Source organism: Podarcis muralis, chromosome 10, assembly GCF_964188315.1.
Source record: "Podarcis muralis chromosome 10, rPodMur119.hap1.1, whole genome shotgun sequence".
In the NCBI taxonomy this organism is placed as follows: Eukaryota; Metazoa; Chordata; class Lepidosauria; order Squamata; family Lacertidae; genus Podarcis; species Podarcis muralis.
Window position 1 is genome coordinate 47,902,504 of NC_135664.1, and position 26,614 is coordinate 47,929,117.

At 45.9% G+C, this 26,614-nt stretch overlaps 2 protein-coding genes across 4 annotated transcripts; one reads left to right on the top strand and one right to left on the bottom strand.

Moving 5' to 3' along the window:
- Positions 1 to 7,933, top strand: SLC16A8 (solute carrier family 16 member 8). Its single transcript, XM_077934972.1, has 4 exons — positions 1 to 270; positions 2,382 to 2,525; positions 3,259 to 4,128; positions 5,703 to 7,933. The coding sequence occupies exons 1-4, from the start codon at positions 42 to 44 to the stop codon at positions 6,086 to 6,088; spliced, it is 1,629 nt and encodes a 542-aa protein (XP_077791098.1). The 5' UTR covers positions 1 to 41; the 3' UTR covers positions 6,089 to 7,933.
- Positions 7,934 to 12,713: 4,780 nt separating this feature from the next.
- On the bottom strand, positions 12,714 to 24,789 carry PICK1 (protein interacting with PRKCA 1). 3 transcript variants are annotated; one of them, XM_028746853.2, is made up of 13 exons: positions 24,684 to 24,789; positions 23,630 to 23,723; positions 22,971 to 23,082; positions 21,976 to 22,104; positions 21,795 to 21,861; positions 21,494 to 21,583; positions 20,592 to 20,645; positions 19,814 to 19,876; positions 18,881 to 19,014; positions 17,941 to 18,033; positions 16,429 to 16,479; positions 15,818 to 15,962; positions 12,714 to 14,475 (listed from the first exon to the last, which is right to left on the bottom strand). In XM_028746853.2, exons 2-13 carry the CDS (start codon positions 23,668 to 23,670, stop codon positions 14,222 to 14,224), a joined length of 1,233 nt encoding a protein of 410 aa, XP_028602686.1. In that variant the 5' UTR covers positions 23,671 to 23,723; positions 24,684 to 24,789; the 3' UTR covers positions 12,714 to 14,221. The 3 variants fall into 3 exon arrangements, with proteins under 3 accessions (XP_028602686.1, XP_028602685.1, XP_028602684.1); XM_028746852.2 differs by having other exon boundaries at positions 23,630 to 23,719; positions 24,619 to 24,781; XM_028746851.2 differs by having other exon boundaries at positions 24,619 to 24,780.
- Between the last annotated feature and the right edge of the window lie 1,825 nt (positions 24,790 to 26,614).

Below are 26,614 nucleotides of genomic sequence, written 5' to 3' on the forward strand. Positions count from 1 at the left end.
ACTCATCTCGCTCGCCTTTGGGTTCCTCCCCTGGTTGACCAATGGGGAAGGGCCATGCTGAGGACGGCCACCTGCCAGAAAGAGCAAAGCCTCCAGATGGTGGCTGGGGCTGGATAGTACTGTTTGGTTGCTTTGTCATCACTGGCTTTTCCTATGCCTTTCCAAAGGCAGTGAGCATATATTTCAAGCAGCTGATGCATGACTTCCATGTGGGCTATAGTGACACAGCTTGGATCTCATCTATCATGCTGGCTATGCTGTATGGAACAGGTAAGGATCCCACAACTCTGTCCCATGAAACACTTCCTTGTCTGTGCTGATAAAATATACACAGCCATGAAAGCAAAGATCTAGCCAAGGATCTCACTGTTTTATTGTGAGTGGCTTCCTTAACCACCTTCCCACCAACAGTCTGCCGCTATTCTGAGCAGAGTGAGCTTTCACCAGCTCCCCTCCTGGATTCCTATAACTTCAGCTGCCCTGGTGCCCCAGAGCCCTGCAGTCCACAGCATTTCTGGCCCCCAGATCTGGAGGGCGGGAAAGCAAATAACTAATTGAGTAAACTTTCTTGTGTTGCTGTGGTTGAATGTTGGCAAGTATTCTTTGACATTGCTTTGCACATTGCAATGCCAATGGCTGGGGCAGAGAACAAAAGGCTTGCAGCCAAATAGCCAGCAGTCAGAAGTCTGAGGTGCGCGGCTACTTTCCTGTTTGCCTATGAAGTATAACAGTGCCAGAGAGCATCTTCCAGACATTCATGCAGTTCTTCTCCCAAGCAAGATGACTGAGCTTGTGGCGGTGCGATTTGGGGAGTGGGCTGGGTCTGTTTGTGCTGGTGCAGATGACAGTGCATCCTCAACAACAAGATTAAGTCTGTCTGGCCAGTTCCCTTCCACCTCTAGTTCAGCTGCCCCAATGACTAGATGCCAGTCTCTCCAACTATCATGAAAACCTTACTGGCCCACATGGTTCTCTACCCCCTTAAATGATGTCCAGCAATCCCAGAGCTAAGACCTCTCCCAACTTGCTACTCAGGCTTCCCCCATCTCCATCATTGGGACTATCTTCTTCCTCCTCCTCTGACAGATTCTGCCCACCCTGATTGGTACCACAGGACCTATGGCATATGGCCCTGTGGATGTTGTGTGCCTACTCTTGCCTACTCCTGGACCACCCCTCTGGGAATCACTTTCTCTTCAGTATAGTGTATGTAGAGAGGAGAAGGAGATGCAGCAGCCGCATGACGAGCCTAGGAGTCTGTCAGCACACTGTGTGTGTGTGTTGGCAGTGGGAGACCCCAGAGAGAGGAGAAAAAGGAAGCGGAAGGAGCTGAGATGGTTGGGGCAATCTCCCTGCAAAGCCAGTGTGGTGTAGTGGTTAAGAGTGATAGACTCGTATTCTGGTGAACCGGGTTCGTGTCTCCGCTCCTCCACATGCAGCTGCTGGGTGACCTTGGGCCAGTCACACTTCTTTGAAGTCTCTCAGCCCCACTCACCTCACAGAGTGTTTGTTGTGGGGGAGGAAGGGAAAGGAGAATGTTAGCCGCTTTGAGACTCCTTTGGGTAGTGATAAAGCGGGACATCAAATTCAAACTCTTCTTCAATCACTTTGGAGCTGTGTTTATGGAGGAGGGACTGAGGGAGAAACCTGAAATGGATGGAGAGATGGAAAGAGAGAAGAAAGCAGGGAGAGAGCTGTGGTGGCCTAGATAAAGGCAAAAAAGTTAAAGGACACTTGGACGGTTAAGTCCAGTCAAAGGCAACTATGGGGTGCGGCACTCATCTCACTTTCAGGCTGAGGGAGCCGGCATTTGTCCACAGGCAGCTTTCCGGGTCATGTGGCCAACATGACTAAACTGCTTCTGGTGCAACAGGACACTGTGACAGAAACCAGAGCGCACGGAAACGCCATTTACCTTCCCACCACAGTGGTACCTATTTATCTACTTGTGCTGGTGTGCTTTCGAACTGCTAGGTAGGCAGGAGTTGGGACAGAACAACGGGAGCTCACCCCGCCAACCTTCTGATTGGCAAGCCCAAGAAGCTCAGTGGTTTAGACCACAGCGCCACCCGTGTCCCTATGTAGTGGCCTAGAGAGTGAGCTAGATAATCCTGCAGTGCTGAAAACTCCACCAGCATTTGATCTGCCCCTGCCCAGCACTGGCATGTGGCTCACAACAGATTACTCACAAGGGAATGTCACCTTCAACAGGAAAAAAAGTTCCTCCACCCTTGTTCTTAAGGATGGCAGACGTTTCTTCTACTCATAATAATGCAGCCAATCACATGGTGACAGGAAAGCACACGTTGCTTCACTTTTTCCTCCCCTTTTTATTTAACCCAGGCCTTTCCTCCCTTTCGTGTTTCTTTGATTCTCTGCAGGGCCTGTGAGCAGCATTTTGGTGAACCAGTTTGGGTGCCGGCCTGTGATGCTTGTTGGGGGGCTCCTGGCTTCCTCTGGGATGATTCTAGCCTCCTTCACCACCAACATTATTGAGCTGTACCTGACGGCTGGTGTGCTGACAGGTTAGCGTTGGGCAAGGGGGCTGGGTGGAAAGCAGTGCCACGTGGGAATGCATCTGGAAGTGAGAGATGGCATGAGAAATTGTCAGAGTGGTGTGAAAGTGCAAAAGGGAGGAAAGAACATAATGCTCGCAGCATTTTCACACACGTGATGCTAAATGCACCTCTTGGGCTCCTTTGGGCTCCTTGTGAGCATCATTGGTGATATCAGCTAGGCTTCTGTGTTTGCTTTGCATATTCTGTGATTGAGTGGAGCCCAATCAAGAGGTACTGTCTTCATGACATATAACTTCAAACAATAGTCTGAAATAACTCTGAAGTGTTATAAATTGCATGGATAAATTCTATATTCAGGAACTGGCTGTGCAATGAGGACCTCAGTTGATAAATCAGGATCTTGAAACCTATACAGTGGAACCTTGGGTTACGAACGTGATCCGTGCTAGAAGCACGTTCGCAACCCACACCATTCGCAACCCGCAGTGCCACGTCTGTGCATGTGCAGGTCGAGATCCGGTGCTTCTGCGCATGCGCAAAGCACAATTTAGTGCCTCTTCGCATGCATGAGTGCCGAAACCCGGAAGTAACCCGTTCCAGTACTTCTGGGTTCGGCGCAGTGCGTAACCCGAAATCTCGTAACCTGAAGCGTCTGTAACCCAAGGTACCACTGTACATCTCTTAAAGCCACAACCCTCTTTTCTCACCTATTACTCACAAATCCCTTTATACCCCACAGGTTTAGGCATGGCTCTGAACTTTCAGCCTTCTCTGATCATGTTAGGTTCCTACTTTGACAAGCGCAGACCTCTGGCCAATGGGCTCGCTGCAGCCGGGAGTCCCGTCTTCCTTTCAGCCCTCTCTCCACTGGGCCAAGTCTTGCTGGAGAAGTTTGGCTGGCGAGGGGGATTCCTCATCATGGGGGGGCTCCTGCTTAACTGCTGCACCTGCGGAGCAGTCATGAGACCCCTGGAACTGAACAGGAAGAAGAAAGGAGAGGAAGCCCAGGACAAATATGAAGCCAAAGAAATGCTGCCCATGGGAGGAAGGGCTGAAGAGGCTGTCAGCACCACGGACAGCGCCAAGAAGTCAAACAAAGCCAAGAAGAAGAAGAAGCCCAAGAAAGGGAAGAAGCTGTTGGATTTTTCCATCTTTAAAAACCGGGGTTTCGTCATTTACGCCATTGCCAAGTTCATCATGGTCTTAGGTCTCTTTGTGCCCACCATATTGCTAGTCAACTATGCCAAGGACTCAGGAGTGCCAGACAAAGAGGCCGCTTTCCTCCTGTCCATCATTGGTTTCATAGACATCTTTGCCCGCCCATCCTGCGGGGTGCTTGCTGGGCTGAAGCGGGTGCGGCCCCACGTGACCTACTTGTTCAGCTTCGCTATGCTCTTCAATGGCCTGACAGATATCTTCAGCGCCAGGGCCACCGATTACACGGCCCTTGTCATTTTCTGCATTTTCTTTGGCATCTCCTACGGGATGGTGGGGGCCCTGCAGTTTGAAGTCCTCATGGCCATCATTGGGTCCCAGAAGTTCTCCAGCGCCATCGGGCTTGTGCTGCTCATTGAGGCCTTTGCTGTGCTCATCGGACCACCCACTGCAGGTAAGTCTTGGGCACCTGTTACCTGCACTCATTTCTGCAGAGCTTAATTGCGGGTGGGGCTTCCATGAAAGAGCACAACCCCAAAAGACAAAAACTTCATAAAAGTAATAATAAAGAGCAGGGTGCATTTGAACATGTGCAGAAAGCTATCCCATCCCACTGATGAGTCTCAGTATATTTGTGGTTAGGAGCCAGGGTTTGGGGGTTTAGTTTTTATTAAATTTTTAGCTCACTTCTTCTAGGGAGTTCATGCCTGATCGTCTCCCATTTTATTTGCACAACAATCCTTTAAGGTAGGTTAGGCTGAAATAAGGGCTAGCCCAAGACCACCTAGTGGACTTCACAGCTGAGTAGAGATTTGAACTCAGGTTTCCCTGATCCTAGACTGACCCTGTAACCATCACACTGGCTGTCAGGTCAGGGGTGTGTGGCTTCTTAGGAGATTTGGCCACGTGAAGGTGCCGCAACACCTTAACCATGTGTTTCTCCTGGAAATGCCAATATTCCTGCTGAAATAGCTTGCAAATACCTTAGGGATTCTGTTCTCTCTCCAGCCAACCTGATCTAACATGGTGGCTTCTTATCATGCCAGAATACTGGTTTATTTCACAGGATAGGACATCTCCAGTTTGCAGGTAGATCCCACTTGACATTTTACTATGCACATGGGCTCTCTGAAGAAGAACAGGCAACTTACTATGGAAAGCACACATTCCTGCCTGCCTGTCCTCCCAGTTTCTGTGTGTTTCTTGGCTGGCTTAAATAGGGATGACTGACAGTGTTGGGAGTAAGTGACACAGCCATCTTATTTTTCTCTAAACCCTTTTTCATTCTGACTCCCCTCCACCTCTTACACACATATATCTTAAAGTACTATGAAGTCCCCATTGGTTCATTTAATATACTACGTGGTGGCAAAGCATATTTATTGCCAAGTGTGTTGTTCCAGGGTGGCCCAAGGGCCCTGATCCCTACCTTTGCAACCCTCAGCATCACTCTCCCTTTGTTGCTTTTCTTCCACAAGCACACAGTCCCTCTTCTTGCTAGCCCTATGGGCTACCTAACATCACCATTAACTGAACCCTGAAGCAGCAATGAGAACAGAGTTAAGCACTAGAAACTTGGGGGAGTAAGACTTAGAAGTGAGGCTTGTGAGCTGTGTGCGTACAGGCCAGCCCAGATTCACCTCCAAACAAAGTTGGGGTGGATAACATGTGGCCCTTGAGATGTTGGATGGCAGCTTCCATCATCGTGGGCCATTGGGAAGCCACAAGTCAGCTACCCCTGCCTTAAAGAAACAACGTGCTCATCCTGTTCCTTCCATAGTTGTATCCTACCACCTCTGCTGCTTCAGTGACCAGGCAGGGGAATGCATGGAACTAAGGAGAGGGGAAAAATATACTGACTGTGGGTACCATTTTCTGCCTTGATGTCTACATTTTGTGAGCTTTCAAGCAGCACAGATTCCAGTTTCTGAGGAAGTGCTTTCATATGGCATCAACATGAAATTGTGGGAGGTTGCTATAATAAAGATATGCTATGCTCTCTCTGTTTCTCTTTTTAAAAAATCCCAGGACGATTGGTGGATGCGCTCAAGAAATACGAGGTTATCTTCTACCTGGCTGGCTCAGAGGTTGTGTTGTCATCTCTGTTCCTGGCTGTGGCTTCTTACTGCTGCCTGAGCAGGAAGGAAAAGAAGAACTCTCAGCCAGAGAACCCTCCTGCAGGCGGAGGTGGCAGTGAAACAGAGGAAGCAGAATCAGATGTCCCGGAAGCAGAGGACCACCCTGGAGACAATCACCACCTCTCCCGCAACATTAACAATGCAGGGGGTGATGCAGTGAACCACATTGCAGAGAACAGGAACGTGGATGGAGCCGGCAGGCCGGAAGGGGAGGGTGTAGCTTTGGTACCGGGGGGCTGCGATGCTGACCAGACAGTGGAAAGAGACAGTTTTTAGCTATGTGGAGCTCAGCTTTGATGAACAAGAGACAATGTTGCTATTGTATGGGGTCTGGTCCAACCTAAGGAGGAGCGTATATGGAAAACGGATGTTTCTGGATGCTGGGATGAGATAGACCGAGTCTCAAGAATAGTGATGTTTATATGTGTAAAGGCACAATGGTACAGTGGTACCTTGGTTTTTGAGCGTCTCAGAAGTTGAACGTTTCAGCTTTCGAATGCTGAAAATCTGGAAGTAAATGCTTCTATTTTTTAATGCTTTTTGGAAGCCAAACATGCCATGTGGTTTCCGCATTGAGTTTTCCAGACGTAATTGCTTCTGGAAATGCATGCTTCGGTTTTCATATGTTTCGGAAGTCGAATGGTTTTCCGGAACAGATTAAGTTCGAAAACTGAGGTTCCACTATACTGTGAATGGAAATTTGAAGGAATACAAGCCACAGGGCTCCCCTGAATGGCTTGCAGAATTATGTAATGCTTTTCAACACAGCGGGGGGTTGTCCCCCATGTACTGACAAACACTTAAATTAGGAGATTTTAATGATCAGTCTATCTTTGATACCTTTTTCTAAGCTACCTCTACTAATCCAGAGCTCAGCAAAGGAGGCCATCACATTGTAATCCTTACCCTTCGAAATGGTTTTCCCAGTTTTGTCAAAAGTGTAGAGCATATTAGGAACATAGCAAGCTGCCTTATGCTGAGTCAAACTCTTGGGTCCACTTCAGTCAGTATTGTCTGCACTGACTGGCAGCTGCTCTCCAGAGTTTCAGACCAAGGTCTCTCCCAGTTCTACCTAGAGATGTCAGCTTGCGACCTTCTGCAAGAAGAGCCTTTAACAGTTTCCGTATGTAGAATGGGGAGAGGAGTACCATATAGATCGGAAAGTCATATATCCATTTTGAAAGACTGGCTGTGTGCCAAATCTTCAACGAGAGAGAAGGTATGTAGCTAAGGAGATGCCAACTATTGGCCACATTTCTGTTGGAAAAAGAAGCTTCCACCAGTCCTAAGTGGACGTCAGGTGGCTGCTATGTAGACCAGACTGTGTAACGAGAGAGGGTTTTCCCCTCTGGCCTAAAACAGGGATGGAAGACGGTAGAATGATTACGCTTTCAGGGATGCCAAGTAAATGTTCAATGCAAACATTTCAGGTAAGTCATGCCATTAGCTCAGCCCTCTAATGTAGCCCTAATGAGAGGAAAATGCCTTCTATTTTATTTTTTTTTTGGCAAAAAATGCACCCTTAGTGTTCTATCCACAACAGGGCTTCTGTCCCTTTAAGGTGTTCTACGGCAGGTAAAAGTTCTTCAGTGTTGCTACAGCAGGAAAAACGGTACCTGTTGGTTGTTGCGCTCTTTCAAAGCTCCTAAAGGGAAAGAAACCTTGTTATTCTTTTTGCAGTATGGCCAGCCTATTCCATTGGCCAGGGATTGCCGCAGGCCAGGATAGCTCTAGCTACTTTTAACTTCAAAGCCTCTGCCCCACTGTGCTACTGTCCTCCTCTGGTGGGAAAGCTTTGTGGCTGGAAAGAGGCCAAACCAAGCAGCATCCATCATCTATAAACAAAAAAGCCTTTCCTTTTATTGCATAGTATGAGATGGTCACAGGAGTCTGGGCAGGGGTTAAGAAAAAGTGGATGCATCTTCTGAGCCTGCCTTTAATACATAAATCTATCCTTTGTTCTTTACCCAGCAGGGCTGCTTGTAGCCTTTCTGTAGCCAGAGGTAGAAATACTAAGCACCCATGAGTAATGCCCTATATTTGTGCTGTTTTGTATGCCAATTCAGAATTTGCTTTACCTTCCATTCTACTGGAAGAATTACCCTTTGGAAATTGAAAGCTTGTGTGTGTGTGTGTGTGTGCAAAGATTCAGTCACAGACAAGTCCTTCATTTTTGGCAGCCCAGTGCTACTAATTTGCATCTCCAAACAACAGCATAATGTGGCACAATCTCTGCTGCTGCAGCAGCTACCACAACATCCTAAACCTGCCTGATTCCAACTCATTTCCAGGCAATCCTGGAAATTCAGCCAGTCCTTAACGCAGCTTTACGTATTTTTCGCCACATAAGGCACACTTTTCCCCTCCTAATAAGTAAGGGAAAATGTCTGTGCGTCTTATGGAACGAATGCGTGGGCCCTGGAGCCAAATTGCCCAGGGGCAAAAAGCAGATCATGCTTTTTTTTTTTTTTTTTTTAGAAAGAGGGAAGGGGGTGTTGAAACAAAGCCACTGAGCAGCTGATTGGCAAGCGACCGGGAGGAAGATAAGGGACTCTAGCAATAAAGGAGGCTGCCTGGGAAGGGGGAGATAAAAGCAAATGGATCCTCAGGATTTTTGCGTTGGGTCACCCCAAATTCACCATCAGATCACATAGCATGTTCATAGCTACCGCCTGCACCAAAAAAATCACGCATCCACTGTTTCATGGGGCCGCAATGGTGCAAAAACATGATTACAAAGCACGGATCCACATGGATTTTCAGGATTTTTGCATTGGGCTACCCCAAACTCACCGTCAAATCACATATCATGTCTGTGGCCACAGCATGAACCACAAAAATCATACACTCACTGTTTCATTCAGATTTTTTTTTTAATTGTTTTCCTCCTCTAGAAACTAGGTGCCTCTTATGGTCAGTTGCATCTTATGGAGCGAAAAATACGTTGCTTTGGCTTTGATAAGCATACTGGGTCGGATTCATAACTATGCTGTACCTCTTGCATTACAGCTGTGCCCTTCCTGAAAGGACATCACTTGCAATTTCGCAGCTCCTGGCAACAGGATCTCTTCAGCCAAATTGAGGGCACAAAAAGCAGCAGACTGCAAACCACAACCCCCAATGTAAATATTATTTTAACGTGGCAGCATTTCCAGATGGGCTATTTATTTCCTCCAGATTTGGTTGCCATCCGACACCTTCGAGTGCAACCACTCTGTCATTTTTTTAACCACAAAAAGGCAGATAAGAAAAGGGATGGGGCATTGCACCGGAAAGTGCAAGATAACAGCAGAATGCTGTCTTATGACCTCTGCACAAACCTGTCAGGATGATACTTCAATACAGGCAGTAACGTATAACTTCTAAGGAAGTTTTGTACGAACAGTTTTTGTTAGAAGAACTGTTGCTTAATTATGTGGACTGGCCATGCGTAATTTGCTATCTTGTAAATATTATTGACCCAATAGCTTCAGAGCAGTCTTGTGTGGAGTCCTTGCTTGCATCTCACTTTCCTTAAAACGTGTACAAATAACCAAATCTCATGAACTGTGCAAAACAAACCTAGAATGGCAGGTGCCACAGAAGTCTGCCTGATATTTTTGAAGTATTTTGTACCGGTACCCCCTTCCCAAAATGGCTGAAAACAATCAGGGTGAAGAGAAGAAAGGAAATTAGAAAGGGGACCCAGAACAAAACTAGCTGGCGGTCCCTTAAGCATCTTGTCACGGTAAACTCAGTTTATGAGGGTTGCATTTATTTTTTTATTTTCCCTTCTTACATTTAGTGGGAACATTTGTCCTTCAGAGTGCTGCTGCTTGAAAACAGCATCTACTGGTACATGACTGTTACATTCGCATCTGAATTTAAAGCATGTTTGTTACTCTGTGGTAATCATCCCACACAGGTAATTCCTTAACAGAAGTATCTGCGGTCTCAAGGAAGACACCCCCATGTCTTGAGGGATAATCCACTCCCAGCAATGTTGCACAAGCTGTAATTCCACGCCCGCCCCCCTTACATAAAGGAACCAATGTTAGCAGTGACCAGCAAACAGCAGCCAAGAGGCTGAAATGAAAGCATGCACTTGAGCAGCAAACAAATTAGGCTAAGGGCTGCTGAGGTCATTAAAGACCTGGATTTCTGGAGGAAAGCTACCTCCTTGGGCATGCCTAAATCACATTTAATCTGCTTTACTCCCAGGTCTCCCAGAGACACCCTCTGCCAAATCCCTTCCTTCCGGTTGCCTCAGCATCCTGACCTCAGGTGCCCCAGGGCAGCACCTTAGAGGAACTGTTACATCACAGAAGGCTCAGACACTAAATGCAATGGTCGGCAGACTCAGTATGAGGAAGAGTGTGCCACTGGGCCATGTGGGCACTCAGAAAAAATATCATGATGAAGTCTCCCTTCCCCCCAACACAAAAAGTGTTTTGAAGCTAGGAAGAGAGCGACGAGCTCGTTTTTAACAAGCCATGAAGTGCAGCAGATCGAATTATTCCTGCAATAACTAAATAGCACATGGTAGCCTAGGTGACTGAAGCTTTCATCACATGGTGCCTTTACAAGGTTTCTTTTTCCTTTAAGAGCAGGGGTCAGCAAACTTTTTCAGCAGGGGGCCGGTCCACTGTCCCTCAGACCTTGTGGGAGGCCAGACTGTATTTTGAAAAATAAATAAAAATGAACGAATTCCTATGCCCCACAAATAACCCAGAGATGCATTTTCAATAAAAGGACACATTTTACTCATGTAAAAACACGCTGATTGCTGGACCGTCCGTGGGCTGGATTGAGGAGGTGATTGGGCTGGATCTGGCCCCTGGGCCTTAGTTTGCCTACCCCTGTTTAAGAGCTTCTAAGAGCAGCATGAGCAGCAGCAATGTTGTGCCCATGTGGTGGGCTTTTCACCGCCTTAACTGCAAGGGTCAAGAGGACGCTCCCTTACATCCAAGCAAGACAGTGGGGATGTCCATTCTGCAATTGTCGCGGTTCCTGCTGGCTTGCTTTTGTACATAGCCAGACTCGTAGGTTGCGTCTTGAAGAAGCCCAGACCTTTCCCTCTGTGACAACTGACACTGACAGCATGTAGCCAGTCTACTGGTCTTGCAGACATCCCTGAGAGGAGTCGAGGACCCGCACAAGCTGAAGGTTCTTGGATGCATTGACTGAGTGGCCAGAACAAGCTTTGTGATCAGATTTGACTGCCTTCTGAGCAGGATGAAGCACACCACGACATTAATCAAAAGCCCATTTAATAACTGAGAAAAAATTAAATGTATTTTAGTGGGTAATTTCAGGGCAAAACACCTCTGAAGAATCGTGCAGAAATGAAAATAAATGCAAGTAGGTCAGACACTTTCAAAAGCTTGTTAGTTTCTCGAACAACCTAGCACAAGCCCGTTACTATCTACGGCTATGATATGGTCATTACGAACAAATCTGTATATTTGGTTTCTCCCAGTCTCCACTTCCTGGTGCCAAGAGAATGCTGCAGATATTACAGTGCTAGCTATGAGATATGAGCTTGAGGACAGATTAGCCTCTGTGGGCATGTTCATCTGTAGAGTTTACAGCTAGACACACAACTCACAAAGACCAATGTTATGGCCAGAAGTCTCAGCAGTTCTGTCCAAAATCTCAGAGAGGTGCAGGCAGTGTGGAACACTACAGCCACAGCCTTTGCTTACTAGAGCCATCATCTCATTTCCCAATCTCTCTTTCTTCACACAGACATACTCTCTCAGGATTTTCTCTGCAAACATGCTTGAAAATGTTCAGATTCTCAAGATGCCAAACAGTATCAGATCCTTGTGCAGAAAATGTATGGGTGCCCACCATATACCGCACCCCGTGTTGGGTTTCCTAAGAAATGAGATTTAGAGACTCTCTGCTAAGCTCCTTACATGCCATTTTAATTTGTTGCTTACACATAGTTTTGCTGCCAGCTGCATATTCAACATGGCAAAAGACATTAGGACAGCTTGTTTCTCACTTGCATAGCATTTATGAACTGCTAAGTATTGGACGCGGGTGGTGCTGTGGGTTAAACCACAGAGCCTAGGGCTTGCCGATCAGAAGGTCAGCGGTTTGAATCCTCGCAACAGGGTGAACTCCTGTTGCTCGGTCCCTGCTCCTGCCAACCTAGCAGTTCAAAAGTGCGTCAAAATGCAAGTAGATAAATAGGTACCGCTCCGGTGGGAAGGTAAATGATGTTTCTGTGTGCTGCTCTGCTTTCACCAGAAGCGGCTTAGTCATGCTGGCTACATGAACCGGAAGCTGTATGCGAGCTCCCTCGGCCAGTAAAGTGAGATGAGCACCACAACCCCAGAGCCGTCCACGACCGGACCTAACGGTCAGGGGTCTCTACCTTTGCACATTGGTTCCATTTGAAAAAATATATATGTAACTTTTAAGCCAGTGAAAGGTGTTGCACAGCAATCCTTAGGTGAATGCCTGATCTGGAAGGGGATGATCTGAACTTTAAGCCAAGGGACAGTCCTATACAGTGGAACCTAGGTTCCTGAACCCCTCCGTTGTCATATGTTTCGGTTCTTGAAAGCCGAAAACCCGGAAATGCTTCCGTTTTCAAACATTTTTTGGAACAAGAATGTGCGATGCAGTTTCCGCTGAGTGCAAGAAGCTCTTGCAACCAATGGGAAGGCGTGCCTCAGTTTTTGAATGTTTTGGAAGCCGAACAGGCTTCAGGAATGGAATTCCGTTTGAGAACCGAGGTACCATTGTATATGGAGAATTGCAACTGCACTGGTCTCTGTGCCATACTTTCCAACTGCAAAATTGATCAATAGTGCCTGCCCTTCATGTCTCTTCCTGTGACCAGGAACAAAAGGATCAAGGAGAGACAAGCCAAATGGTTAAGAAGCCAGGAGGAAAAAGGTAAGACAACAAAGTTCACATTTTTCTTTATTAGTCACACAGTTCAACACATAAAAGCGCTCTGAAGAGTACGCTGGACCCACATGGTCTTTTCTTGGCCAGTCATAGAGAAAGACACAATAGAAATAAAAAACCAAGGGGAAAGCATATATGTCATAAATTTTAAGCTCTTCTGTAGCTTCTCTCCTTGCCAGTTGGCACAATCTACGTAAGAGTTAAGCTGAAACCAACACCCCTTTATTACCAAAAGATCACTCTTGCTAATCAGGACAAAATGCCATTCCATTGCATTAAAAAATATCAGAATGATACAGGATTGGAATAATTCCTCAGAAAACAAACAAGCACTCTCTCCCCGCCCCTCTTCCTTTGGTGTCGGGAGATTCACGTGGGCGAGTGAGGGGGGTGTGGACACTGGTCAAGGCGCATAATAGGCTCTCTGTCCTCAGAAGCAGCATTTCAAAAGGAATAAAAGTAAATGTGTAGGTGTAATGAAAGTGCAGTGTAGGAATTGAGAGCTTTAATGCTTAAACTGGCTGTTTGATCTTTAACCTCAGCAAATCTATGGGCCTCATTCCACGGATAATCATTCCCCCACCCCAAGATATGTTTGCTTTTTTCCAAATCTAACACCTTCTTAAATACTATATAAGGCTTAAGTTTTAGAAAACTTCATGCAGCAAAGCACCTATGCAAGATAGTGTAAAAGGCAGGCTGTGAGATCCTTAAAACCAGTGGGGATTGGGAATGTAAACCGGGGTAATCTCTCCCCAGTGTCAAGTCCCATATTGCTGGTCCATTCTGACTTGATCCTGATGAGAAGAATGATAGAGACAAAAACTGATTCTCCTGGATGTCCTTCCGATGCCCTTTATTGATTAGTCTCTCAGAGGCTGATCGTTCTGGCTTCACCCAGCTCCCATTCACCCTGATTCCTTTCTTGTCTAATAAGAGCCATGCCTAGTAGTAGGGAAGGGGCATGTTGTAAGACCCGCCTACTAACAGCAAGGTAAGTTAAGAGAAAGAAGGAAGGAGACCAAACTTATCCACTTCCATTCTTCTCAAACACTGGGAAGCAGGAATGGGGACAAGTTTTTGGACTTAGCTGATGCACAAGGAGGCCAGGCTGACCGCAAGAACCATTTCTGACATTTTAGTTAATGAAAGGGTGTGTTTGTGTGTGTCCTGCACATTCAGTCACAATCCCTCTGCACAGATAGCCACCATGGGATGAGGTTCAAGGGTGTTCTCCCAGGTAGTTGTCTCTTTCCTGCCACTTCCAGGGATGGGAAGTAAGATTTGGGGAAGAGACAAGGAAGGAGGAAAGGGTTTTCTGAAAGAGGGATTGTGCAAAAGCACTTTCGGCACAAGGCCCGCCCCACTGCCCACATCCAGAACAGAATCTTGATTCCCCGACTGGGCTTATACAGACAAAAAAAGTCAATGTGGACAAGTTGCCTAGAGAAATAGAATTTATCAGTCTCTGAAGGGTTTTCCCACTCCATCAAGTCCATGAGCTCAGGCATCGTCAATGAGCTTCTCGCCATTCTCTTCCTCCTTCCTGTTGCACTCGCGGCTTCCGCAACCTTCCTCTTCGTCCTCATCCTCTGCACCGTCTGTGAAGACATCCTTCTGGCCATAGCTCAGCGTGGTACGTGCCAGGTCCACTTCGATGGGGAAGACGTCGGCATCCCGCAGCACCGCGTAGCAGTCGTCATAGTACTTGGAAAGGGTCGAGACAAAGCGCTGGAGCTGGAACACAATGTCTTGCACTGCAAGAGAGGACAGACAGCTGTTATGGGGTGGTGCAGCATGTGTGTAAGAAGCAGGCACCCAACTTTTAGATTCCTCACAGTTACTGCAACCCTTGTTTTTAGCAGCCTGGCTTATGAGTTCAAATGCTACTTACTGTTTAAAGTAAAAGGCCTAAATGCCAAAGATTGTGGAACCAAGAGCAAGCCCTTGGAAATAGGCTTTTTGGAACTCGATGGATATGACTTCCTGGTCTAATATATACAGCACTGCAAAGTGAAGGATCCAGAATGGATCAATTCAACCAAGCAGAGTCAGCAGTTGTTTATAGACAAAAGGAAGGTAAGCTGACATACATGGGAGAGATCTCAAGGTGCAGGGGTCTCAAAAGGAAGCAGCTCCACCACCGAGCGATTTATTATTTTATTATACCTGACCCTATTGTGTTGTTATGGGATACAACCAGGGCTTTTTTTCCATCCGGAACTAAGTTCCGGCACGTCTCAAGGGGCCACCATTGGCAATCTAAGAGAACAAGGGAGGCATTCTGCCACCTCTTTTTCTAGAAAAATAAGCACTGGATACAACATTTTGAAAAGGTCTCCTGTGTGCATCTCCCCCCACCCTTCCTCCTAAACAAGGACACAGTTGTTCATGCTGCTCAACACTCCTTAAGCTCTAAGGTCACTTTTTCAAAAAAAGAAAAGTTTTTTTTTAAAAAAAAATCACACATCACAGTGTTCTATGCTTTCAGCTTCACCTCAGAGAGCTCCCCCAGCACAAAGACACCTCTCCAATTCAACCTCCCTCCACACTGTATGTCTGATGTCCTAAAGTCACTCTGAAATATCCCTCTGCTTTTGTAGTTCCAGCGACATTAACGTTCTTATCCCACTACAGCAAAGGCAGGCAAATAAGTTTCTATGTGTTACACACACAGAGATCTGGAAAAGTCACAACTAGAGTGAAATAAAGGTCCAGAATTTGGGTGTGTTTCCTGTGAAGACCAACATTGTTCTTTACATCTTGGCTCAGCTGCTGGCTCATAAAACATCTGGATCTTGGTTTCCCAGTTACCCATCCCTGCACTGGAGCAATGGCACATTTGGCTGAACAGCTGGTGTACTTCAAGACAGGGTGGGGAAGGACACAGCCAGCCTCAGGTAAGAACTAGTGGCATGCTTGATGGCAGGTGAACATTATTGGCTGCAGGGCAGGGGTGGGGAGCCTGCAGCCCTCCAGATGTTGTTGGAGTCCATCTCCCATCAGCCCCAGCCAGCATGGCCAATGGTCAGGGATGACGGAAGTTGTAGACATCAGAGTCTCTACAAACTAGTCTTTGGAAAAGGCAACCCCACTCACCGTGTTTCTGGTCTAGCAGCTCCATCTTTTCTAGCACATCCTTCCGCATCTTGGCAAAGCGCGTCCGTGCCTCCTGGCGGCAACGCAGGATTAAGCGGTATTCGTAATTCCCAGTACTGACTCGGTAGAGAGGCTCTCCCAGCGCCTGCCCAAAATACGACATCAATGTAGCAACCAACCACAAATCGTGCAATGGATTCATGTATGGCTAAATGCTTCCCTAATGTGCCCGGCCAAACTTAAGCTTCTCACTTGAGAACCCTGCAACCCTGGCTGGCCAACAGCCAAACATTAAAAGCTATACATTCTGTTAGCTGCTTGCTTGGCAAGGTACAAATGACCACAGCGCTTGAAGTAAGTTCTAATCTTAGTTCATAAACTGACTTCCCCTCAGCCACAATTTAGAGTTAGGGGGAACTGTCATAAATAGTGTCAATCTGCACATCAATGCAAGATTCAGAAGAACGCCACTTTGGTGAGCATGAGCATAGTACACTCACCCCTGCATTTAAGTCTGTGGAAGCAGACAAGCAGGCAATAGGAGCGCCCACAAGCAAAGATGGGACTATGATGGGATGTAACCACTGTGCATGCTAGTGCTCAGTACTCACAATGCAGCTGTATTCCTCATCATCCATCTCCTTCACCTTGAGACAGTAAGACTGAAAGGGAATAAGAAATAACCAATGTTACAAACTACTCCTACCATCCATCCATCCAGACAGATTGGGATGTGCTTTTAAGTGGGGATGGACAGAACTGTCACTGCTAATTTCTCCAAGTTCCACATTTCTTCCACTGGTGGCTGTGCACACACCATGCATTGAAAGCACCCAACAAATCTTACCCCACATAGAATTACAGTTCCCAGTATCCTTAATGAACTACAGTTCCCTGGACATAGGAAGGGGAAACGGGCACATGCTAGTGTAGGAACTTATTCTAGGGAGACCACAGTCAATAAACAAAAAGAAAAACAGTGAATGGACGCATGTGTCAAAAAGTAACAGTGCGCTGCGTCCTCAATGGTCAGGCTTGGCAATGAGGAGAAATCACACACTAAGATCAGAGAGATGTAAACCCTGAAAAAGAAAGGAGGTGGTATTTCACAACCTCTCTTCTTTACTGATTGCCCAAGCCGAGGGAATGAAAAGAAATTAAACAGAAGTAAGATTTGTGCCTGGGACACGGGTGGCGCTGTAGGTAAAAGCCTCAGCGCCTAGGGCTTGCCGATCGAAAGGTCAGCGGTTCGAATCCCCACGGCGGGGTGCGCTCCCGTTGCTTGGTCCCAGTGCCTGCCAACCTAGCAGTTTGAAAGCACTCCCGGGTGCAAGTAGATAAATAGGGACCGCTTACTAGCGGGAAGGTAAACGGCGTTTCCGTGTGCGGCTCTGGCTCGCCAGAGCAGCTATGTCACGCTGGCCACGTGACCCGGAAGTGTCTCCGGACAGCGCTGGCCCCCGGCCTCTTGAGTGAGATGGGCGCACAACCCTAGAGTCTGTCAAGACTGGCCCGTACGGGCAGGGGTACCTTTACCTTTACCTTTAAGATTTGCGCCTGAATACGAGAAAACATGTCCTATTCAAAGCTAGTTCTTAGGTCTCAACATTCATGCTGTGATGGAATTGCTGCCAGGAAGACATACCCGCTGCAGCTGTGGAATGGTACATATTTGTATGGTGCTACTGGTTTGCACTGGGGCCTTGTCCTATCCCCTTGGGTCTTCTTCTAGCTCTTGTTTTTATTTTAAAACAGGAAAATGAGCAGACCTGAAAGAAACAGCACCCTGTCTAGCTACCAACAGCATGCTGTGAATGCTACTACAATCCGATCACACAAGCTGTGTTCTGTTTTCTGGTGCTGCCAGTTTCCCTTGGCTTGATATATCTGACCTGGGAGTGCAAGGCAAAGCCATCGGTAGGTCTCTTGCATGAAATGTCTACTTGTTTTGAATGTTTCCGTGACTTACCATTTAGGAAGCCTGAGTGAGCAAACAGATCCTTCTGTAATTGCTCCTCCTTGTTCACTACTGCCAGAACACCTGGGACCCACTAGTGTCAGTATTTCAGGCTATGCCGACCACCCTCTTGAGCATTCTTAACAAAAACAAATGAACAGCTTACCAAATACTCAAACTTGACATCCAGATACTTCTTGATAGTTAGCCTTGTGTCAGGAATGGCCTTGTTCAGGTAAGTGTTCAGGTCAGTCAGCATCTGTAAGGAAAGGCTGAACGGTGAAAAATGTAGGACCAAACAGAGCAGAAAAGGTTCTTCTGCATGCAACAAGCCTAGTAATCTCAAGAAGTGGATGTGATCTGTGAATGTCAACCCTTCCGTCAGCTCTCAGCATAGTTAAAACACTTGATGCACAACGGAGCCTCCCTCTCACTTAAGAGGACCTGATGCGACATTTGTGGCACATCTATTAGCCAATCTGAGGGAGGCTCTGCTCACCACTCCTGTTATTGGTCCGATCCAAAGCCACGTAGAATTAGCACCCTTCTGCCACTTCCACCTACTCCCCTGTCTTAGTTCAAGGCATTCCAGGTCTATGAGCCCCCTTTCCCCCACCACTACCCCATGTATGGCTTCCTCTGTTTTAATGGACCTTGATGTGTCCCTGCCTAGCTGGGAGAGGTGATGTGGAGAGCAGACAAGCAGAGCTAGATGAAAAGCCCCACGTAACAGTGAGTAAAGAGCTGCACTACAACTGGCCTAATGCCATCCTTTGCCATCCAACACTGTTACCCCTTTTATTGAGCCTTATCTGCCTCACCTCACTTTTGCCCTCCAAAGGAGACTGCAAACCATTTATTCTTATTTTTAATTGAATTTATATACCGCCCTATACCTGGGGGTCTCAGGGTGGTTCGCAGTGTTGCCTTAGTCTCTGTAAAATACCCCAGACATTCCCTGGAAGGTGATGAACTCCCCCTTCACTGGAGGTTTTTAAGCAGAGGTTGTATGGCCATCTGCCACAAATGCTTTAGCTAAGATTCCTGCATTGAAGGGATTGGACTGGATGAACCCTACAAACTTCTACAATTCTATGTTTCTTTACCGGCTTGATAGTTTTTAGAAGGCGGATTCCAAACTTCTCAATGCTGCGATGGGCATCTGCAAATTTCACAAAGGCTTCGCTTGCAGCTGGTTGAGGCTCCCGTACACCAATGACCGAGAAAACATCACCAAATGCTGGGCAAAAATAGCAAAAGATGTATTTGGCTTGTTGTTGGCTTCTGGACTATTTCCTCATTTCAGTTCATGATCGTTACCGTAGTAGAAACACCATGCTTTTACTACTTCAAATATCACCACAGCCCTGCCAGCAAGGTCAGAAGACACTGCCCCACCTACCTACCCTTAATGGAGGCCCATACTGCTCTGAGACTAGACTTGGCTGCAACCCAACAGGTATCCTCCAAGCCCACCATTTTCAGTCATTTGCTTCATGATGCTCCCTGCTCTCCAGTGAAATTGGCAAGGCTTTCCTCCAAGCAGTTTATGAAAACCCCCTGATCTAGTGAGTTGTGGGGGGTAGTCAAGGTCTAGGTGGTGTAGGTTTTGGTGTGAGGTGGGGTTTTTTTGCTGGGGGAGGGTTGGTGAGCAGCACAAGCAGGGGTGGAGCCTCGAATGCATATGTCCACAGGTGACACAAACAATTCATATTGGTTGAAATAAGATTCTAAGCCCATCTTTTGGAATGGCACGTCTATTGATTTGAGCACCTGATACAGGTGCACTTTAAACTGCTTTTCTGCAGGCCAATAGCAGAAGAGAAGCTCAAAAGGATTTTTTTTTACCTGTCAGCACACACACTTGAGAGAAGCAAATCCCAAACTTTACAAACTACTGGCACTAAGACCCGTAGTTCTCATAAGTGTCTTGGATGACAATTATAGCATTTTCAAGATCTAAGATGAGAGATTTCCTGCCCAGAGAAGCACGTGCCATGATTTGGTCACAACCTGAAAGTCTTCTGGTCCATGTTTACCTCTGTGAGTTTGAGAAAGTTCAAAGAAAGCTCTGAGGAGACTCTTTGTGTGTTCCGTCATGCCTAGACAGAGTTAGAGGGAAAAACAAAACATTCACTATGGACATGGAGTGGGATATAATTACTTTTAAATTCAGGACATTAGCACCAAAGCAGGCATTTGGGAAAAGAAAACAAAGACCAAGTGTGGTTGGGGGGATCTCCACTGACGTCACCTTTCGTACCATGAGAAAAATGTAGCCTATGCTGGTTCTTGTCAGTGAGACTGCCTGCAGGAAAGACTGTGTGGCAAGAGCAGTACTGACCTGGATGTCATTAACTGCTCTGCTCCTGGGTTGGTTTGTGTGTGTGCGCGCACGCAGGGACATGCAAGTGATTCTTGGAAGGATTTACTCTCTGCCCTACCAGCAACACCAAGGCAAAAAAACTGTGGTAACCCAAAGGTTATTGACCATCTTATATAGGATAAGGTTGCCTGTTGGTTTGTTCTAGGGTGAAAAATTTACCTGTCCCCACTGAAAAAACTCTGCAAGCCCTCTTAAAGATTTAAATGGTGGAAAAACAGGATATAAATCTAATAAAGAAAATAAATCTTGTCTCTTATCTACTATGCATATATCAGGGGTAGCCTCCTGGGTTGAAACCTTAAAAGCTTATAGGCCATGAGGGTGAGATATGTTTCTCAAAGCATTCAATCCTTCAATAAATGATCAACATAAGCCCCAAAACACAAACCCCTTTCTATGTTTCACAACAAGGAAGGAAAATGTCTATTTACCTTTGTATAGCTCTGCGGTCCTCTCCAGCTCTTCCAGTCTTTTTACTAACCCATCTACCAAAAAGAGAGAGAGAGAGAGAGAGATAACCAGGGGAAAGGGTAGGAATCCATTATTACAATGAGAGTTTGATGCCATAAGAGCTGAAATCCTCTAGTTAGGGTTCCCATTGTCAGAGCTTTCACAAATGCGCATTCATGATACAGATTTACGAAACAGGCATCAAGTCACATACAAACAAAGGTGGAAGTGCGGGTATATATGCTGTACAGAGAAAGGCAACCCTCTCCATGCCACCTAGAAAAGAGAATGAAGAATGACAAAGCAGTGAAGTCCAGAGAGCAAACTACCAAAAGTTTGAGCAGTGGCGAGGCAAGTGAGAAAGAGGAAGAGAAAAGTTGTCAGAAAGACTTTAGTGCAGGAAAAGACTGCCTAGAGCTGAAGGAGAGGGTCCTGAAATCACACATCTTTTCACAAATTCAGGAGAAAGAATACTGTATTTGGATTCTCCAGTTCATCAAATTTCTGCCAACTTTCACTGTCAGCCTGTGATATCGCACAATGAAATGTTAGAGTACTTCACACATATTATCTCATTAATCTTTACAGCAATCCTGTAGGTAAGGGGAAGTATTATTACGCCTACACTGCAGACGAGGGGCTAAGGCTAAGACAGAGTAGGCTGCCGATGGAGGCGAGATTTGAACCGAGGGCTTTCTGGTTCACATTATTATCTCATTATTTAGCCCAGCTCTCAATGCCACAAAATTATGAACCAATGCAGAAGGCCACTTTCAGGACAACACACACTTTGTAAGTGTGTGAGAATGCGAACATGGTCCTTGGCATCGCTTGAAACAGTCACAGAGGCCAAGTGTGAATGTCCTCCTTGAATGCTGCTTACCGTTGCAGAGGATGGCTCGGCTCAGTCCCAGGGCATCTGCTGTCCCTGAGCTCATGTTCTCTACCAAGCGGTGCTTCACTTTCTTCAGCACTATATTCCAGGAAAGAAACACACTCTGTGAACAGAATCATTTCTCTATGCCGATAGCACAGCAATTATACTATTATATCTAGTCAGACAGAAGAAGCCCAATGAAGAGGAAATCATAACTGGGCTAATTATAAAAGAAATGCCACAGAAAAGCCAGTCCTGTTTATTACATCAGCATTACGAGGGAGACTGAGAGGTTGGCACAACATACCAATATCTAACGTCTTTCCCTGCTTCGGATCAGCCTGGAGTTTGTTGTAATGGATCGTCACTTCTCCCTGGAACAGGAAAAGTCAGAGCTATTGTTCTGCAATTGAGAGGAAGGGAGACGGCTTCCACTAAAAAGCAACAATAGACACTTTGCATTCCAGAAACCCCTTCCTACCTCTCACCTTCACCACCTGTATCATTTTGGCCACTTCAACTTTGGTTTTCCCTTTGACTGACTTCCCATTCACACCTGTGATTTCATCACCAGCTGCCAAAGTTCCATCCTGAGCTGCAGGACTGTTATCAAATACCTGAAGAGGAAGACACAGTGAAGGTGAAAGCAGGAAAAAGGCAAAGATGGGAGTAAGGAACCAGAATGGCAGCACGTCTGTTTTCATGCCCCTTTGCTCATATTATTTATAAAAAGCCTTTAAACCTCAGAGTTTTCACTCACATTAATTTCATGAATGTTGTTGTTGCACACACTATCATGGTCAAATGGGTCCCCCCCCCCCCCGACTTACAGAAACACCATTATCACAGGAGGGATACCTCTGAATCTGCATTTCTCTATGGTGAAAAACTAATATTGGAGACCAATAAAAAACATATTCATGAACCCATCTGCTCACATATTTGCTGGATCACCCAAATTAAGCAGCCTAATATCATATTAAAAATGGCTGTTCTTCACATTTGTGTAGGTCAAAAATTCAAATTTGTTAGATACTGGGAAAATGTCCTTACTGTCACTTGTGACACATCCCTTGCAGGTGAAAAATGCTGAATATGTTCACAGAAAAAGGACCATGAGATTTCCCCTTAGGATTTCTTTTTAGGTCACACACATGAAATTCAGTAAACTTAATAATATAATTCTTTACAAGTCTATGAAGTCTATAAAGTATTTTAAAGAGGAAAAGAGCAAATAACAACGGACCAACAGACCAATACAGTTAACTTGCCAAATCTGCCACTCAAGTTGCTCTGTGGCAGACAGAAAGGCATTGGGAGACAATGTTTTTGCATTTATGTGTAAGGCTGTTGCTGGCGGAAGTCCAATGAAACTGAGAATTACACTATGCTCAAAACTGTGTGGTCCAATCTCACCCTCAGTGCAATCCTAACTGTCCTTCTTTTCCCTAGGATAAAACACTCCTCTCCTAAAAACACCAACCTGAACTATATAGAGGCAGGGACAGTACTGAGCTCCTCCCCCGATGCTGATACCAATCAGATTTTGAGAGTCCTTTTTCAAGACCACTGTCCCAGGCACAGTGGGAATCCCCCTAGAATAAAACAGAGGTACAGAATTTTGCATTGATGCCACCATCAACGTGTCATCTCTGCTTTTGGAATATATTGTAGAATATATTGGGACAGCAATGATCACATAAGAAACATAACACACGTGAAACACAGTAATTATATTATCAGAGAAAGGAAAATCGTATTATGTGTTGACATACATAAGAGTAATAACAATACCTTCTCCTTCCAGTACATGTATTCCTTTCCAGATACAAACCCTCATTCCTGTTCTCTCATAAAATTAAAATCATAGTATCCAACCCAAGTAGGAGATATGTCCTTATGAACTGAATTAAGCCCCCAAACCAAGTCATATGCAAATTAGCTCTAAGTTCAACCCTCGAAGGATATTCAGGGTTATTTTTAGGGTGCTCATTCCACTTTTTTCCAACCCAAATTCTGTGGGTGCAGTCCAAAAAGTTGACAGTACTAATTCCTTACCTGAACAGCTCATTTTTTCCTGAAAAAAACATACATACATACAAACCTACTGAGGAAAAAGAAAGGAAAAAAGAAGACACTTACAGCTTGTCCTCTTCAATGTCATAGTCCAAATCTGCAAACATGGTTCCAAATTATTGATGGTTTCTTGTGGGAGACTCTGACTGCTCCAAACTACCTGGAAAGGAGGGGGGGGGGGACCACCATTACCTGACTTGCTACCTCTGAAAGCTCTCTGCCTTCAGTTTTAAACTGATTTGCTGCTGCTGTTTTAAAGTGAATTGTGACTTTGTGACATTATTCTTGTTGTATGTTGTTTGTTCATTTTTGTTGGTTTTAATGCCTGTAAACCACCCAGATAACTTTGGCTGTAGGGCAGTCTAAAAACAGTATTTAAAAAATTAATAAAGTGCTCCAGAGCACCTAAATCTCACTGCAGGTAAGTACCATGTCAGCGCCATGACATAAACTATGCTTCCCCATCCCATTCAAAGCAACATCTAAATCAGCTCTGACTGGTTGGCAGTTCCTCTGAAATACACAGAATGGATGCCGTACAATAACAGAACTGACCATTTTCTTTGTTTTATCATTTCACGGCTCCCATAGTTTTTTAAGCACAGAATTCTATATTCATGTCCCAGCATGGATACTTTCTGTAGCTCAGGCATGACTGTATTGCTCTACCTTTTGGCCTGGTTCATATACCTAACAGAGAGAGAAGTCTGCTTTCGCTAGAGAAATTTAGTTTTTACTTATCTAGCATTGCTTGTGTGTGTGTGTGTGAGAAAAGCCTAGAAAATGAATTTTATTTAAACATCACATTCTTCCAAACATCACAATACTACCAACAGTGGTTAATAATAATAATAACAAAAACGAGCAATAGCTACATGATGCCATCCCTATTTTTTCCTCACAACAGCCCTTACGGGGTAGGCTTGGGGGGGAACTGCGAGGCTCTCCTTCCCACAGGGACCGTCCGAGTTCCCCTTTAAAACCCTTAAGAAGGAGCGGGATATTATTATTATTATTGGTGGGGGGAGGGGGGTCGCCCTGCTTTTCCCCCTCACCGGAAGCGCCTGCCTCGAGCTCAGCATCCGCATCCACCTGCTGGCTTTCTCCTCGCCTCCTCTACCTGTCAAGCCCCAGAGGCTCCCCCTGGATTCTCCACGTCAGTGCCAAACCCCGCCGGAAGCCTCCGCCCACTTCGCTTGCATAGCCACGCCCCTCTCTTCGAGGTCCAAAGGCTGTCGAAGGAGGTTAGGAGGAAAGAAGGAAACCGAGCCCGCTCGTCTCTCGCGATAACAACACTTCGAACGCCACGGATTGGCGTCAGAATGGGAGGGGGGGAAGCAGCTGGTTGCCGCGGTAACAGAGGTAGAACGCGTCGACGTCGCAGCGAGAAGGGGATGTGGGCGGGGCCTAGCAGCCTCCCTTACTAGGTGGGCGGGAACGGTGACGTGTGACGGGTCCGCTGCAAAACCGCAGAATTACGGTCTATTAGGCGATTTAATTCTGCGGCATGCATGAGGATCTGAAATTTTTATAACAGTGTTGCTGTGGAATTTTTATTTCTAATGGACCAGTGCAGCTGCCTACATTTGTTCGTGTGTGTGTGTGTGTGTGTGTGTGTGTGCAAATAGCCATCAATCGATCGGTCACAACCTTCCATGAAACTGCGACATTTATTTTGTGGCGCCTTAAAAAAAGATAAAAAATGGCACGAGGTCCCTCGGATCACAGACTCCCTCCATCAAATGCAAGGAAATGTGAACCTGATTTGGAATGTGGGATTAAAAAAACAAGACCCAAATGGTCTACTAGAGTGAGTTGAGGCACAAACATTTGATTTACTCATGCACTGATAAGAAATAGTAAAGTCACCCAATTTAACTTCCCTGTAAGCAATAAATAAGTTATATGGTCTAACACAGTATTGTTGCTTAACACTCAGCCTCCGTGTACTCAGGCTTTCCTTTAGTCTTTCAATCCCAGTTGTTAAGTTGTGGGTGAACATATCAGACGACACAGCGATTCTTCAAACAGCTCTTGTTCATTCATAGGCCCAGAACAGAAGTGGGCTGAAGGGTTCAGCCAACCTGCTTATATACAGCTCAACTACAAAGTAACAGTAACCACTTTCTGTAACTATCCAATCACTGAACGTCACTTTCAATTCCTTATTTGCATATGTGGACCTGAGCGAAAACTATCTACAGTATCCCCCTGCTGGCCCAGGGTGAGAATCTCAGTACATAACACAATCTTATCCAGAAGTTGGGGGTCACTGGTTTGAGAACATAAGGAGAGTCTGCCAAGGCTCCTTCTCCCCCAGCATCCTGTTCTCACAGAGTGGCCAGGCTTGCAAGCAGAACCTGAGCACAAGAGCATTAGTCTCCCCTCCTGTTTCCAGCAACTGATATTCAGGAGCATGCCACCTCTGATAGTGGAGGTAGAACATAACCATTGTGGCTAGTAGCCATTGATAGCTGTATCCTCGATGAATTTGTCTAATCCTCTTTTAAAGCCATCCAAGTCGGTGGTCATCACTGCCTTCTGTGGGAGTGAGTTCCATAGTTTTAATTTCACTGTCTGAACAAGTACAGTGGTACCTCGGGTTACATACACTTCAGGTTACAGATGCTTCAGGTTACAGACTCCGCTAACCCAGAAATAGTACCTCAGGTTAAGAACTTTGCTTCAGGATGAGAACAGAAATCGTGCTCCGGCGGCGCAGCAGCATCAGGAGGCCCCATTGGCTAAAGTGGTGCTTCAGGTTAAGAACAGTTTCAGGTTAAGAACGGACCTCCGGAACGAATTAAGTTCTTAACCCGAGGTACCACTGTACTTTCTTTTATCTGTCCTGGATCTTCCAGCATTCACTTTCATTGGATGGCTACAAGTTCTAGTGTTATGTGAGAGAGAAGAATTTATTTCCCTCCATCCACTTTCTCCATGCCATGTATAATTTTATCCACTTTTCCATCATGTCACCTCTTACTCGCCTTTTCTCTAAACCAAAAGCTTGACCGTCAGAATGTTTAATAGCGTTTTTACCTCAGTAGA